The sequence below is a fragment of the Cnephaeus nilssonii genome (assembly GCF_951640355.1).
Source record: "Cnephaeus nilssonii genome assembly, chromosome: 19".
Classification (NCBI taxonomy): Eukaryota; Metazoa; Chordata; class Mammalia; order Chiroptera; family Vespertilionidae; genus Cnephaeus; species Cnephaeus nilssonii.
This window is the reverse complement of record NC_137090.1, coordinates 46681254-46698394: the sequence shown is the minus strand read 5'-3', so window position 1 is coordinate 46698394 and position 17141 is coordinate 46681254. Positions and strand designations below refer to the sequence as shown.

At 49.1% G+C, this 17141-nt stretch overlaps 1 protein-coding gene across 1 annotated transcript in view; it reads left to right on the top strand.

Moving 5' to 3' along the window:
• Positions 1-16631, top strand: part of TEKT3 (tektin 3) — a gene marked incomplete at both ends in the record, with an annotated part of 28924 nt that extends 12293 nt beyond the window's left edge. The window contains 4 exons of the mRNA XM_079798929.1: positions 1485-1628; positions 4170-4392; positions 7132-7286; positions 16415-16631. Coding sequence (XP_079655055.1) covers positions 1485-1628; positions 4170-4392; positions 7132-7286; positions 16415-16631 — 739 coding nt within the window. The remainder of the gene's footprint in view (positions 1-1484; positions 1629-4169; positions 4393-7131; positions 7287-16414) is intronic.
• Between the last annotated feature and the right edge of the window lie 510 nt (positions 16632-17141).

The window sequence follows — 17141 nt, the reverse complement described above, 5'->3', positions numbered from 1 at the left end:
AAATACTATCTATATGCTAGTGACTCCCAACTTTTTCTTACTAGTCTAGAACTTTCTCCCAAATTCCAACAACCTACTTGGTTCCTGCACTTGGATGTTCAGTGGACACCCAAGCTCAGAATGTGTTGGCTGCATTCTGTCCTGTCCTGAGCTCCTCGCCCACAGCCTAGCCTGCCCTAGTTGATAGAATTTGCTCTTCCAATCACTGAACTTCAGCTCTTTATTCTCACTGATGTTCAGTCTCCTAGGAGATTCTCTTGGTCCTATCTTTAAAACACATCCAGGATCTAAGCACTTCTCACCTCCTTCACTGCTACCCCTCGGTCCGAGCCACCCCATCTCCCCTGGGTAACTGCTCCGTCTGCTCCTGAGTCTCCCTGCCCCCTTGCAGCTATTCCCAGCCCAGCACCAGAAGGCTCCTCTGAATTGTAAGTCCGTGATCTCTCGCTTCCTCAGGAGGAAAGCCCAATGCCTCTGGTGTCCCGAGGCTCTGCTCGATCTGTTTCCCCCAGCGTGCCTTTGCTCACACGCCGCCTCCTCAAGGAGTCCTACCCGATTGCCCTATTTAACACCCCCACTCATGCTCCTGGCCCACTTTCCTGCTAACAAACCACATGACTTGCTTATTCGTCATGAGCATTGCCTGTCTCCTCCCAGCAGGATGCGGGCTCCTCCAAGGAGGAGATGTTTTGTCACATTCTGGTTGTGCAGAACAGTGTCTGGCATGTGGGAGCACTGGTTGCTATTTGTTGAATGAACTCCTCCATGAGTGAAGACATGGCTGCCAGTCTCCGACGCCCGCCCCCCACCAAACCCCCCTGCCCGGGCCTGTCTTTGGTAGTGAGTGCCAGGCCTCCTTTCTGCTGGCAGGGCAGGAAACCACCATCTCAGAGCTCACCGCCTCCTCCCGGAGGGTGGCTGCTGAAGCACGCCGGCCTGGGAGCCCACCCATCCGACTCTTCCAAGCACTGACTCCTGCCCTGGAGGTTGATTTTGACCCTTGATTTCTATCTCCTGGACAACTCCAAAGGCCTTACGTGACCACAAACTGAGGCACCTGCAGGCCCACAGGCTGGCTGTAACGGCCTCACACTTCTCATCAGAGCACGGCGGAGGAGGGGGTTGGGGGAGGAGTTGAGGAGGGAGACAGACAGGGCAGCGCAGGAGTGGACAGGTTCCTCTAAGCCAGGGTCCTCTCTGGAACCATTTGTATTTTGGAAGATGGGCTCCAGATGCTTGACCCCTGTCTATCTGCACATCTTCTCTCCCAGCCGTGGGAGCGGCCTGATGGGCAGGGTTCTAATTACTCACGAGCATGGCCATGTCCAGGGGAGGCTCCTCGTAATGGAAAAGTTGGACACGGTGTGAAAAAGGAGGGACCTGGAAAGCAGGAGAGGGTGGGTCTCAGCAGAGAGGGCAGCTCCTCTCCCCCTTAGGAAATCGCTCCCCGACTTTGAAGCTCCGTGTCCTCCTCTGTGTTACAGAGCGAACAGAGCGTCCCAGCACGAGCTGGAGAAGGACCTGCATGACAAGCAGGTGGCACACCGGATCGACGACAAGTGCCACCACCTGCGGAACACCTCGGAGGGTGTCAGCTACTTTCGCGGAGTGGAGAGGGTGGACGCGACGTAAGTGGGGCACACACCCCTTCATGATTTTGATGTTATTTACTGTGTTCACTCTTCTTTCAAAGGGATGCAGTCGGCAGGTTAAAACGGGAGCCGTGGGGAGGCGTGGGAAGGGAAAGGCCACGCCTGCTCTGGGCAAGTGTCCAGTCCAGTCACTGCGTGTTCGCAGTCGGGCCTTGGCGCTTGCATCCTGTATTCTTTTGGAAAAGAGTGTTTCTTCTTCAGATTTCTGCCTGTGGAAGGAACACTTACTGATGGAGGAAGCCTAGAAAACACAGCTAAACGTAAAGGAAAGTGCCACCTGTGTCCAATGCCCGGGACACAGTGGGGTGCGGGTTGAAAACAGCTTACTGTACTGTTTTTATTACCACTGATGGTTGAACGTGGTCTGTCCTTGGTTGTTTTCCCGGCCCTGGCATGCAATCTTGGGTTCATGGTCTTCTCCAGTCATTCCCTTTTAAAATAATCAACTCGGTTGAGGTGAAATTCACCTACAATCAATGTATTCAGTGTAAGTGTACATTTTGATGAATTTTGACAAGATTCTATGCCTGTGTGACCATGACCATAGTTTAGATAAAGAATACTTCCATTGCCCTAGCTGGTTTGGCTCAGTGGATAGAGCGTCGGCCTTTGGACTGAAGGGTCCCAGGTTCTATTCCTGTCAAGTGCACATGCCCTGGCTGTGGGCTCAATCCCAAGTAGGGGGCGTGCAGGAGGCAGCTGATCAATGATTCTCTCTCATCATTGATGTTTCTATCTCTCTCTCCCTCTCCCTTCCTCTCTGAAATCAATATAAAAATATATTTTTTAAAATACTTCCATCACCCCTAAAAGTTCCCTTGTGCTCTTTCCCACACTCATGCCCCCTCTCCTTATAAAGTGAACCCCTATTGGGTTCTCTCCTGTGGGCTGGTCACCCCAAAACAGCCCCTCTCCTAGCGCCCCCGGGGAGCAGCAGCACCAGCTCTGACTGTTAGGTTCAGTGCTGTGACTCAGATTCAGGCTCTGTGCTCTAAGGGGTCCCCACGCAGCGCCTCTGCCTTGGCTGGACGTGAGCAGGAAGTGTTTTCCTCTGCTCCCCCAGGGATGGGTGGGCTGGGCTGGAACCGCTCACCCTGACCACATAGCCCTCTGTACAGGGCGTCTATGTGCGGCATGAACTCTTAGCCACCTCCTGTAGAATGACAGAGTATGGAGTAGATAGGGTGTCATTTAGGGTCACTGGGGCCTGAGCTAAAACCTCTAGCCAACAGTAAGAGTCTCGTTTGATATCTTATCACACCAACAAGTAAATAAATGTCACCCATGAACCTACTATCCAGAGGTGCCCAATGTTAACAATTAATCATCAGTCCTTCAAATACATTCCCATGCATGTGGACATAGAGTTATGCTTTTAAATAATGGTATTTCATACATGCTGCTTGAGTAGCATGCCTGAGTAGTCAGCTCATGATATATCCAAAACATTGTTTGTGGAAATATTCTTCTGCAACATGAGCTTGCATGCTATAAGGGTTATTTTTTTAAATGTACCATAATTCATTCAGTTTTACCTTGAAGCATCAGGCTGTTTCCTGGGTTCTAGGGATTGGCATAACTATTGCTGAAAATGGCCCTCGCATATACATCTTTGGGAGCATTTTTCCTTGGGGTAAGTTTATACACTGTTTGCTTGATCAGCACCCATTCGCCTTGGAACAGCAAACGGTTAGCACAGCCCCTGTGCGGGGACCTGTGGACATGCATGACCCGTCTGCATTTTCAGCTCTGGGGATGCCGTGTAGGACAGAGTGACATAGTTGATACTGTATGTATATGTGAAAGCTTCTAAGACTTCAAATCTTCAGTTCCCATCACAAGAAGAAATGTGTAATTATGTATGGTGATGGATATTAACGATACTCAGTGTGCTCATTGTTTTGCTATATATACATGTATCAAACCAATATGTTGCATGCCTAAAACCAATACAATGTTATATGTCAATTATATCTCAATAAAAATATTTCTAGAAATGACCTTTCTAGGTTATACTCATTCGAAAAAATCTCATGCACATGGACTTTTTACCCTCCTCCGTGGTTGCACCAGTTCAGCGTTCCTACCTGCAGAAGATGAGTTTCTCTCCACAGCTCACCAGAAAAATCATTATTCTCTTCACTCTTTGCTTTTTGATAAGAGGATTATTAATTAATATGTTGTTGTTTTCCTTACTTCTTTGGTTATTCCTGATGTGGAATATTTTTATATACTAAGCGCGTGTGACACATTTGTAATAAACCTCCTACCCTTATACTCCACCAATCCTCTTTTTCTCCCCAAAACTAGTAAAGGAGTCAGTTTGTGGTTTGGATTTATAGAAAGTTGGCTAGCAGTAAAATAAGGAGCAATTAAGAAAAATGTAAATTAAGCTTTGCGCTGATGTTTGCGTTTGGGGCACTAGAGCCAGGACCAGTGTATGGGTTCTCTTGAGCAGGATGGACAATTGCCAGTTCATCATTGTCACTGTTGTCTGGCTCTCCTTCCTTTGTCCAGGGTCTCAGTGCCTGAGTCATGGGCCAAATTCACAGATGACAACCTTCTTCGCTCTCAGAGTGAACGAGCAGCCTCAGCCAAACTAAGAGACGACATTCAAAACCTCTTGGTCGTGACTGCAAATGAGATGTGGAATCAGTTCAACAAAGTAAACTTGGCCTTCACTAATCGCATTGCTGAGACTGCCGACGCTAAGAACAAGATTCAGGTTCACTTAGCAAAGGTAAGTCAAGCCCCGGCCGAGCTGATGTGCATTGCAGGGGCTCTGGGACCAGGGCGCTCACCACCCCGAGATCAGCCAGGAGGCACACGCCTCCTGGCCCTACAGACGAAGAGAAATTAAAAACAGTACAAAGTGCACCATTTATTTTAGCAAGGCAGTCAGGTGTCAGATTGAAATTGGAATCCACAGGCTTTGGGAACACAAAGAATGCACTATGTAATAAAAGCTTCCTAGTATTTTTAACAGAAACAAAAATATTATTAAAGCTTAATGAATCACTGTATGTAACTAGGAAGTGAACTTATTATTAGAACATATGGTAGGAATGTTTTCTGTTGAATTATTTCAGGCACTTGTTTTTTCTAGAATACAAAAGCAAATACTGGAAATTATTAGGTCGTTCAAAGTGTTTCTGACATTGAGCTTTTTAAGTGCTCTAAGTATAAGAGTTTTACAAGGACAATAAAATGAAGGGCTCCATCAGAATTCATATGTTTCAAGATAATCAGGGAGCTCTCCTTTGCTTGGCGTCAGTCTCGGAGCCCTTGTTGTGTCTGTGGCTTATGCTGCATCTGCTGTCCGTTCTTTTTTTAAGAACCTTACAAGTCAGTCATGTCACTGGGAGTGATGTTAGCCCCTTGAGGGCCCCATGGTCTCAGGACACAGTGAGGTGTCCTTCCTCCTCGGGGCGCTTTCTTTGGGTGACACACACTTACTGAGTCAGAGAGTGTGCTGCCGACTGTGAAGGGCAGATGGAGTATAAAATGTAGTTTTCGTGCCCAGACTGTAGACATGTATGGAAAGGTAAGAAGCCATTCAAAGGCCTTTTAGAAGGCTGATGTGATGGAGTCCCTTCATTCCCCAAACTGTACTTACTCCGGCGTTAGTTTGCTGCGGCTGCCGAACAAGGCACAGCAGGGATTCGTTGTCTCACAGTCCAGGAGGCTGGAAGTCTGAGGTTGAGGTGTCGGTAGTCGGTAGGGTGGTTGCCTGCGGCCTCTCTCCTTGGCTTGTAGATGGTCGTCGTCTCCCTGTGTCCTCACGCGGTCTTCCCTCTGCATGTGTCTGTGTCCTAATCTCCTCTTCTCATAAGGACACCAGGCACATTGGATTAGAATTTAACAAGTTCTAACCCAAGCTTTTACTTAGTCACGTCTCCAGATACAATCAAAGCCTGAGGTACCAGGGGTTAGGACTTTAACAAATGAATTTGGGGGAGGGTGGCGGAGAGGGTAGAATTCAGCTTATCAAAGCTACATTCAAGGCAGGCACTTGAGGGTATACAAGCGTGAATGACATGACCTTGCCATCTTGTATCTCACAGTGAGATAAGACACGTACGTAGAAACCGATGAGTTGCATCAGAAAGGTGCAGAATGAAGCCCTCAGGGCTACAGAGACAATGTGTTTAGCAGAAGCAGCAGTTGTGTGCAGCTGTGAGAGGCAGGAGCTCCGGAGCAGGGCCTTAGTGCAGGAACAGAGCAGAGGTTGCTGGGGCACGGGGGGGGGGGGGGGGGGGGGGTCAAAGATTAGGGGCAGATTTAAGAGTTCCTGGGGTACACAAGCCCTGAATCTGTGCGATTACGTGAGAGCTCGGTAGGGGATAGGAGAAAGGGTGTAGCAGAGAATGGTCTGAGGACAGTACCTTGCACTGAAAGTGAGCAGGGAGAGTTAGAACGGCAAGTAATTAGGACAGCAGTTGGCCAGAGAAACTATGCTGGGTGAGGGATTCAAGGGGAGGGGGCCATCAGAAAGGCCCATCGCTGGCTTTGAGGGCACAGTCTCATGAGGGCAGCTTGGCCAGAGACAGTTCATGGCCACTGAGTAGGGTGAGCGGGAAGTGCAGGCAGGGCGGGAGCACGTGGCAGTGAGCCTGGGGAGACGGCACCGCTGGGAGCACCCCCTGGGACTGGGTGAGTGTGGTGGTAGACAGACAGATTTAAAGGAATTGGGTGATACTTGAGTGTGTCTCAGGCCGAAGGAACGGGCAGGGGAAGTGGGAGAGTGGTGGGAAGGCGCTGTGGAGAAGTGGGAGTGCAGAGGTCTGCGCTGGAGGAGAAGGGAGGGTTTTCAGAGCTTAGAGGGGGGGGCTCACTCCACAGAGGAGACCCAGGGGGAGGGCCAGGTTTATGCGGTGTGGGGAGGGGGGCCTCTTTAAGAATAAAGGATATAAAGTCAGGACTACAAAACTGCCAGTGGACACCCCCCCCCCCCCTTACAACTGAGATTCCCTGAAGCTAGACCTCGATTTACTTCAAGACAAATCCCCACCAGCAGGAAGACATACATCCCTGTGAGGTTAGTGAGCAGGGAGAGCAGAAGAGAAGGGGCGAGGACCAAGTGAGGTGAGGAGGGAAGTTAGGGCCACTCAAACCTCACGGCCTCACTTTCCTCAGTTACAACTGGTGATCTGGCCAAAACATTTTAGAAGCTGGTGATCTGGGGAAAAGGAGCTCTGATTTATAGCACTTGCCCAGCTGACGTAAATTACCACCCTGGCTGATGTCCCCCAAATCGGGAGACAGGAAGACGGGTGCAGGAAGAGAGAGAGCTGCTCCAGCACAAGCTCCCTGGGCTCAGGCTGCGACTGGGGCTGGGGCTGGAGGGGGCGGGTGTGCTCAGGGAACCCACCTCCCCATCCCAGGAGGCAGGTGGGCCACCCTCCATGGACAGGCAGGAGGAAGAGCGGGTGGGAGGCCCGCACAGCTCGGCATCGGGCATTCGCTCCTCTCTCTGCAGACACTGCAGGAGATTTTCCAGACCGAAATGACCATAGAATCCATCCGGAAGGCCATCAAGGACAAGTCTGCCTTCCTGAAGGTGGCCCAGACCAGGCTGGACGAGCGGACGAGGAGACCGAACATCGAGCTCTGCAGAGACAGGGCCCAGCTGCGGTGAGCGGGGAGGGGGCACCCCTGCAGGGGAAAGCGGGCCCTTTGGGACAGCGCACCAGCCTGCGGGGCTCCGTGTTCTTCAGGAAAGCGCTGTCTGCGAACACACCGCGCACCTCACGAGAAAGCACAGTGATGCTCCTTGCCGGGGCCCCTGTAAGTGTTGATAATGGGAGCTGGCGTCCCATGCCCACGGCGTTCGTTCACGGAGTTTGATAGAAGTTCTTAAGATGCATCGCATGTGAATGCACTTAATGCCACTGAACTGTACCCTTAGAAGTAATGGAGATGGTACATTCTGTATGTATATTTACCATAGTTTTCTTAAACAAGGAAAAGACATCAACATTACACACACAAAAAGTGATAAACAGCCCTAACCGGTTTGGCTTAGTGGATAGAGCATCAGCCTGCGGACTGAAAGGTCCCAGGTTCAATTCCGGTCAAGGGCATGTACCTTCGTTGCAGGCACATTCCCAGTAGGAGGTGCGCAGGAAGCAGCTGATGTTTCTCTCTCATCGATGTTTCTAACTCTCTATCCCTCTCTCTTCCTCTCTGTAAAAAATCAATAAAATATGTGTGGTTTTTTTTTTTTTTAAAGTGATAAACAGTTGGCCTCATTCAGAGGCCAAGGTGGATCTGGGGCTCCTCAGCTTCTGGAGTTGTCTGGCGTGTCCACAACACCCCGCTATGCATGGCAGAGTGCGCTGGTTTGCTGTGTATTTATTCTAAGTGCCTGAGACTTGTCAGAAAAGGGACCTGCATCACAATTCCACTGACCCCTTCTCTCTGCTCTGCCCCTTTGCTCTCTTTGGCCTCTTCTGGTGGTTAATACATCTGCTCTTGTCATTAAGAGCAGCCTCATGACCCCCTGAAACCCCTAAAGCAGGGGTCCTCAAACTTTTTAAACAGGGGGCCAGTTCACTGTCCCGCAGACCGTTGGAGGGCCGGACTATAGTTAAAAAAAAAAAAACTATGAACAAATTCCTATGCACACTGCCCATATCTTATTTTGAAGTAAAAAAACAAAACGGCAAAAACACCCGCATGTGGCCCGCGGGCCGTAGTTTGAGGACGCCTGCCCTGAAGGGTTTTTAGTGTCATTTCAGCTTATTCTGTTCTCAGTAGAATTTGAGACCAGCTGGTCTTCATCAATATGTCTCCCCTCCACCCCCGCCCCCCCCCCCCCCAAACACACACACACGGCAAAAGGAATCTGACACCACCGTTTATCTACTAAACACTGCATGTATTTTATTACCATTTTAACTTTGAAGACTCCTTTTAGGATGGGCTTGTAAGTAATTGGCCAGGCCCCCTCTCCCCCCTTAATTCTGGCTTTATTTCTAGTTTCCAAATGCCTGCTTCTGCCTTTTCTCTCTGGATTTCATTGTTGCTGTTCTTAGGTCATAAGCGCTTCTTTGCAGAGGCAGAGCCACTGCAGGGGCAGAGGGGGCGTCCTGAAATCCAGACCTGTTTCTGGGGAGAGATGCCAGCCGGTGTTGTCCCTGGCCCAGGACAGAATCCCCGTGTCATCATGCAGGCTTCATCCAAGGGGCAAAACGACCCTAAGCTTCACCAAAGAGACAGTGGGTTTTCTGGAGGGAAAGGAAAAAGTGACCGTGGGGCTGACGATGATGAAAGTAACAGTACAGATGGTGATGGAGGCAGTAACAGCAGCTGCACCACCAGTGAGCTCATTCTGCGCTGGCCCCTGTCCTGAGCACTTTACCCCCGTCATTCATTATCTTCAGGTTACAAATCAGGAAACTGCGGCAGAAGTGGGTTGAGTGACTTGGTCCCTGTGGCACCTGGTGGTACAAGGAGAGCCACAGTGTGAATCCAAACAAGCTGCTTGCTTCTGCTCCCCCAGCTTCCGCACTGCGGAGGTTTCACCGTCCCCTGTCACGTAGCTGATCTCCTCTGAACGTAATGCCCATGTGGGTGAGTTGGCAACGCAGGTCCTGCATCCTCATCTCTCTCCCGAGGATGAGAGGAGGATGAGACCCAGAGCCAAGGAGGGGTTGTCCCTGCAGCACACACAGCCTGGGGGTCTGTGTGGGATGCTCAGAAGCACGCGTTAGAAGGCATTGCAGACAGATTACTGCCTTTCTCCCAGGGGAGCTGTTGTCTGAGGCCATAGCCACAGAGGAGTTCAGCCAGCTACATGTTTCTCAAAGGGAGTTCCCTGGAACCCCTCTGGTCCAGATCCCATTATTTAGGGCAGGCTGCGCTCCCTCCAGAAGCCAGGTGGGCCCGATGGCCAGTGTGCAGTGTCTGCGCTCTGGGAGAGCACACTCATCTGGCCAGTGAGGGCTGGGGCACAGATTGTGGCTGCACGCAGCTATGATTAAGAGAAGCCGAGGGGAAGTTTCATGCTCTGAGAAACTTTCCCGCGTCCTCACATGTGGCGGTAGGATTCAGACTGTGAGCACAAGCCGGGCGCTCTCAGAAGGGTTTGGAGTGGTGGGCTGGCCCGACAAACAACGGGGCATTCACAGCGCTGAATGGCTTTCCCTCTTTTCCTCCCTCACAGCCACACAGAGCTGCTTTCCCTGACTTCCTGTCGACTTTGTAGTGTGTCTACTTCCCTTGCTCCTTCACTGGCTTCGGGACAAAACCTGCTTTTGTTTCCATAAAGATTTCTTGTTAAAATAGCATTGCCAAAAATATGGTCCCAGAGTCACAACAGCGGAATTTAGGATTATGATTGGGGGAGGGGAGTACTTTTCCTCTTCCACTGATCATTCTGAAAGCAGTCCTTTGGCCCGCCAGAAGAAAAAAAAAAATAAGCCCACAAACTCAAAGGAGTGAGGACTGAGAAAAATTGCTGTTTTCATTTCAAGACTTTTATTTTCATTTAAAATGTTCTAAATGGGTTCTTTCAAAAGTAATTGTAAACATTCTTGGCATCGTTGGCGGCAGGCCAGACCAGGCTCTGCTTCACTTAAATAATCTTGATGCATTTTTTAACTATGGTCACTTTATTTGTGTTTGAATGCAAATGTTTTTCAATTCTGTAATTCCCCCAAAATGAGAGGTTTCTGCAGGACAGCTCCCTGTGATCCACAACCAGGAGCCAGAGTGAGGTGTGGGTGAGGGAGGGGATGGGTTCCTGATGGTGCAGGTGGAGGGAGGGGCCTCCTGCCATCTGGGCTCACGCAGCAATGGGACACAGGGTGTTAACTGCCTACTTTCTATGTGTCTTAAATTCCTTAAAAACAAACACAAAAAAAAAACCCCTGGTATTTTAATGTGTATATTTTCAAAAGTTCCCTCAGATAGATCTTCCACTAGACTATTGTTTGGCTGCGAGGAGTAAATATTCATATATCTTCCTGTTCCTTGGGGTTCATGGTTCCTTTTGAAGGCAGAGGCAGGGCGCAGGGGCGGTGAAGACGAGAAGCAGGCCCAGTGTGACCATACCCAGCCCCGGGCACGGAGCCCATCGCCGCATGTGCAGCAGCCTTCAGGGAGGCCTGCTTCTCTCCTGGTGCTATTTTATACCCCGGGGTCCTCACCAAAGACTTAGTTTCAATCCAACATGATCTAAACAACAACTAAACATGCTTTATGTCTGTTCTCTGGTTCTGTGTTTAGCAATCCCAGACTGGAAGAAACTTAGCCCTGAAGTTTCCATTCCATCCCTCCCCATTGAGAGTAAGAAAACAGGCTCAGGGTCTAAGGTGAAAGAAGATGCGTGGCGTGGATATTTCTCATGGCTTATTGCTGCTTCTATGAGCCTGGGGCGAGGCGGGGGGTGGGGGCGGGGGGCTTTGCAGTGTCCTTCCTCTTCTCAGGCTGCCTGCAGGTGGATGGGAAGCTGAACCTCCAGGCCCCTCCAGGCCCCCTCCAGGCCCCCTCCAGGCCCCCTCCAGGCCCCCTTCAGGCCCCCCTCCAGGCCCCCTCCAGGCCCCCTCCAGGCCCCCTCCAGGCCCCCTCCAGGCCCCTCCAGGCCCCTCCAGGCTCCCTCCAGGCCCCCTTCAGGCCCCCCTCCAGGCCCCTCCAGGCTTCCTCCAGGCTCCCTCCAGCACGGTATCCATCACTTGGGGTCTGGTTCTTGTTCTTAAAAGACCCTGTGGACTTGGACCTCTGGGTAATGCCCCACCTCCCACGGTGACCTTCCTAACTTGGGACATTGAAGTTGGTCCTCATCCAAGGAGCATGTTTTGCATGCCTGTCAACTGCTGGAGGGGCTGCTGGATTCAGCCTCAAGCAAGACCGGCTCAGGGCGCTGATGCTCCTGGGACACTCACACTGTGGATGTGAGGAAGAAGTCTGTTCCTCTGGGCTTTGAGGACGGCATGCATTAGCAGATGGGGGCAGGTGGGTGGTAGGTAAAGTGCTGGGCTGAGGGGATGGGAAGGGTGAAGGCGCTGAGGTCAGGGACAGCAAGCACGTCCCAGAGCATGCCAACAGAGCACAGGGGAGGACTCTGTGGTACATGTGAGACAGAATAAGAGGACTATGGCTGAGGGATGGGCTATCAGGAAGAGGGCCGGTCACGATCATCAGAGGGTTTTGGTTTCAATATTCTCAGGATGACATTGCCATTGCCTGGGATGGGACACACAGGTGGCCTGGGTGCTGGGGGCCCACCTGCTCCATGCCCTGCATAGACCTGGGTCAGCCACATCCTAGCATGGCCAACAGGAAGGGTGAGCCCAGCACAAGGGCGTGGTGGGACCCTCCGGGAGTTTGTGAAAAGGTCATGGTGGATGGTTGCGCTGTCCTAGTGAGAGGTGGTGCTCCCAGTTGTATAGGTCAGCTGAGTCATGTCAGAAACCTCTCTGACGGTCAAAGAGAGGTCAAGTCCCTCAAAATTGTGTTTCCTTTTTGAAAAAGATTTATTGTTTTCTTTCTGCTTTTAAGAATAGTATTAGCTCATGATAGAAATATCAGAAAATGAAATAAGAAATAAAAACCATCCTTAATTCTTCATGCCATCGAGGAATAAGCAATGTTAGCTATTTGTCATATTTACCACCAAACACAAGAACAAAACTGGGATCTTTCTGCATGTAAGATTTCACATCCTGACCCAGCCAGCATCGTGCTGTGGGCTTCCTTCCCCACGGCAAGCACAAGGTGGTGGTGGTTGTTGTTATAAGCATTGCTTGCATACTATTTTGTCATCTGTCTATAGCATATGTTATTATTAGACATTAATGTTTTTCCTCTCATTTTGTCATACTCTACTAACTCAATACAAGATAACACTGTGAAGAAATTAGTTCGTTATACTTTTATGTCACACTTTTCACCTTGCTGACTTTTTTTTCTCCAAAAGTTGTTTTTTTTTTTGTGTGTGTGTGTGGTTATTCTGATTTTAAAATAAATTCAAATAGTACAGATCTATATAGAATACAAAATGAGGCTCCCTCTCCTGGCCTCTCCACCCTCTCACCCCCAACCTCAACAACAACTGTGATTTGTGCAACTCCTTAAATAAGATTATACTTCTCCCTGTAGGAAAGGAGTGCATGATGGATTTTGAGTAAAAAATAGTTGCTTTGGTGCCATTTTAATAATCATAACAGGCTGTGAGAACCCAAATGGGGCCTGGCACTATACTGGCCCTGTGACAGGTTGCCAGATTTTGCAAATTAAAACAGGACAGCTAGTTAAATTTGAATTTCAGATAAATAATGATTAATTTTTCAGTGTATATATATACCCCAAATATGGCATGCAACAAACTAAAAATACTTATGCTAAGTAAAAATACTTACACTAACTATTCTTTAGCCTTAAAAGGAAGGGAATTCAGACACCTGCTGCCACATGGACTGACCCCGAGGACACTACGCCAAGTGAAATAAGCCAGTCACAGAAGACAAATACTGTGGCTCCACACGCATGAGGTCCCTACAATGGCCAGATTCATAGAGACAGAGGGCAGGAAGGTGGCTGCCAGGGGTCGGGGGAGGAGAATGGGGAGTTCGTGTTGAATGGAGACAGAGTTTCCATTTTGCAAGATGGAGAGGGATCTGTGAGTAGATAGTGGTGATGGTTGCATAGTTTAAAATACTCAAGATGGTAAAATTTTTGTTATGTGTATTTTATCACAATTAGGAAATACTTATAATTAAAAATTACACATGCATCTGAAATTCAGATTTAACTGGGCATCCTGTTTATTATGAGGCAACCCTACACTTTGGGGGTTACAGATAGAAATGAGGTGGTCTCAGCGAAAGGGGTCCAGTGCATTGAGGCCAATATCCCGGTCTCTGCTTCTGTCCTTTTCTCATAGGGAGCTCAGAGAACTAGTTCTTCATATGGCCACCGAGGCTCCCCACTTCCTCTTAGCTTCCTGTTGTGTGCAGCTATAAACACACGTGGCCGAGGGCCCCTGGAAGGCAGTTCACCAGTTCTCTGGGCCTAATTTCCTAGTCTGTAAAATAAGGAAGCTAGGCCCAATGACCTTTCACATTGATTTTCCAGTTGCAAATTTCTGGGAAGATATTAAATTGCCTTGGTATTATGATTATAATATGGTCTGAATATTTTTTCTATGATCACAAAATCTTTTTCTGTCTCTAGGGATGTCCACATCCCTTTTGTTCATTGTCACTGCCCTTTTTATATTACTATATTTTAATTAATCTCATGTACCTCCAGTCCACTGATAAATGAACCCCAAAATGAAGAAAACCTTAACTTTGAATAACTGGTTAAAATTTGGTGAATTTGAAGTTGTGTTTTCAACTAAACAAAGTCAAGGAGGGAAGCAGTATGGTAATTAATAGCAGTGGGTGGGGATTTCATGAAAAACCTAAGGTCCTGGTAACTCAGTTTCCTCATCTGTAAAATGGTAATAACTATAGTATCTACTTCAGAGTGTTGTTATTAGGATTAAATGGTCTGATCATGTAAAGTACTTAGGATAGAATATGTATTTACTACATAGTAGCATTTAATATGTACTATCCTATCTAATAAAAGAGTAATATGCAAATTTACCATCATTCCAAGACACAAATGGCCGCCCCCATGTGGTCAAAGATGGCTGCCCCCATGTGGACACAAGATGGCCATCATAAGATGGCCTGCAGGGGAGGGCAGTTGTGGGCAGTTAGGGGTGACCAGGCCAGCAGAGGAGGGCAGTTGAGGGTGGCCAGGCCAGCAGAGGAGGGCAGTTGAGGGTGACCAGGCCAGCAGAGGTGGGCAGTTGGGGGAGACCAGGCCAGCAAAGGAGGGCAGTTGTGGGCGATCAGGCCAGCAGGGAGGGCAATTAGGGTTGACTGGGCCAGCAGAGGAGGGCAGTTGGGGGAGACCAGGCCTGCAGGGAAGGGCAGTTGGGGGGGGACCAGGCCTGCAGGGGAGGACAGTTGGGGGGGACCAGGCCTGCAGGGGAAGACAGTTGGGGGAGTACCAGGCTGGCAGGGGTGGACAGTTGGTGGGGGGAACCCAGGCCTGCAGGGGAGGGCAATTAGGGGTTACCAGGCCAGCAGGGGAGGGCCGTTTGGGGTGATCGGGCCAGCAGGGGAGGACAGTTAGGGGTGACCAGGCCAGCAGGGGAGGGCAGTTAGGGGCAATCGGGCTGGCAGGGGAGCAGTTAGGCATTTATCAGGCTGGCAGGGGAGTGGTTAGGGGGTAATCAGGCTGGCAGGCATTAGCAGTTAGGGGCAATCAGGCAGAGGCAGGCGAGCAGTTGGGAGCCAGTAGTCCTGGATTGTGAGAGGGATGTCATCCCTAAAGGGGTCCCAGATTGGAGAGGGTGCAGGCTGGGCTGAGGGACACCCCCCCATGTACGAATTTCGTGTACCGGTCCTCTAGTATTATACATATAATAAAGTAGTTGGTAAATGAGTTGCCATTATTATTACTAGAGGCCCGGTGCACGACATTCATGTACTGGGGTGGGGGGCAGTCCCTCAGCCCAGCCTACACCCTCTCGCAGTCCGGGACCCCTCGCTTACCATCTGCCTGCTCGCTGCTCCTTAGCACTATCATGGAGGCGGGAGAGGCTCCTGCCACAGCCGCTGCACTCACCAGCCATGAGCCTGGCTTCTGGCTGAGTGGTGCTCCCCCTGTGGGAGCACACTGACCACCAGGGGGCAGCTCCTGTGTTGAGCGTGTTCCCCCTGGTGGTCAGTGCATGTAATAGCGACCGGTCATTTGCCGTTCGGTCAATTTGCATATTAGCCTTTTATTACATAGGATTATCTTTTTATAATCTGTTTTCTATTTTTCTCTTGAGTGATTATGTGGTTATCTCCCTTGGATATTATTGGCCAAATCAGTGGGTAGAAAAAAAACAACAATAAAAAAACCCAAAAACTGAGCTCTTACATATAACAAAAACATCACAAAATTAAAAGGCAAAAAACAAATTGGGGAAACATTTGCCACAAGCATAGCAGACAAAAAAATCAATGTGTTTGATACTGAAAAAGCTCTTTGCAAATGAATCAGATAAATAGAAATATCTCAGTGAAAAAAGGAGCACAAGACAGAGAGAGAATTCACAGAAGAAATGCAAAATGACCAACAGACATTTAGGAAAGGTTCACAAATAAAGAAATAAAAATTAAAACAATATCAATTCATAGCAGTTGAGTAAATGCTAGATTTTTCCGTGAAGTAAAAAACAAAGTTTCCTTTTTGTTTTAATAAGAAATGTGTCATGTTTTTTCTATCATCGCAACCTAATTGGAACTGCAGTTTGTTTCACAGTTTATGTAGCTAATTTTATACATTATTTTCATGTTCTATTAACTTTTCGACATTTACAAGTATATTTACTCTGGGACCTTGAAGCATTATCTTGGGGTGTTTAAAAGTTTAGTCTGTGTGAGTGTGTGTATGTGTGTGTGTGTGTGTGTGTGTGTGTAAAATTTGCCGTTGTCCCCAACATATGCTTAGTTTGCCTTTGGGGTTCTGGGTGTAGTGAATGGGTGTGGCCCTGGCCCCACACCAGTCTTGCTTCCTATTTGCAGTCTTGCAATATGAAGTAGTTGTGATGCCCGTGTGCCCCAAGTGCCTCTGGGGACTCCATCTGAGCCCAGCAGCAGCCACACCTCCAATAGGAATTCACTGACCATTCACGTCCTTAATCCGGCTAATAATCACTGTTGGGAATGTGACCTCTGCTAATCTAATCGGGTGCTTCTTCTCTCCCACAGCCTTGTCAACGAGGTGTATGAGGTGGATGACACCATCCAGACCCTGCAGAAGCGCCTGAGGGAGGCCGAGGACACCCTGCAGTCTCTGGTCCACACCAAAGCCACCCTAGAGCACGACCTGGCTGTCAAAGCCAATTCTCTGTACATCGACCAGGAGAAGTGCATGGGGATGCGCAAGAGCTTCCCCAACACCCTCCGGCTGGTGGGCTTCTGCTAGGGACGCCGCCGGGAGCCGCTTCTTTACTCCTGGGAAAGCAGCAGCAGAGCTGTGGAGCCGGAGCTGATCCATTCACTTATTAAAGGGTTGCATTGATGGAATGTACAGTCTCCTGTCTTGGAAAGCCTTTGGTTTGCATCCAAACCTTAATTTCCTACTTACTGGGCTTCTGGGCTAAGGAAGGGTAGAGGGAAATACAATCCATCTAATAGAGAAGGTAAAAACTTATTTGTATTGCTCTTTTTATTCGTTGTATAACATGAGTGGGTTGGAAGGGAAAAATTGATTTTCTCTGGGAGGGAGGAGCAGGAATCATAAATGGTGGGTTCTGAGTGATGCTGCAAAGGCAACATGGAGAGAAGGCAAGGCCTCTGGTGTGTGGTAGTTGGGGAAGTTTGAGCAAAATCAGAGGTGGAAAACCATAGAGTGCATTTGGAGCGATCGTAGTAGAGCTGTTCGGTGCATAAGGCAGGGTGTATAGGAAGGAATGCAACAGGCATGATGCCTGGG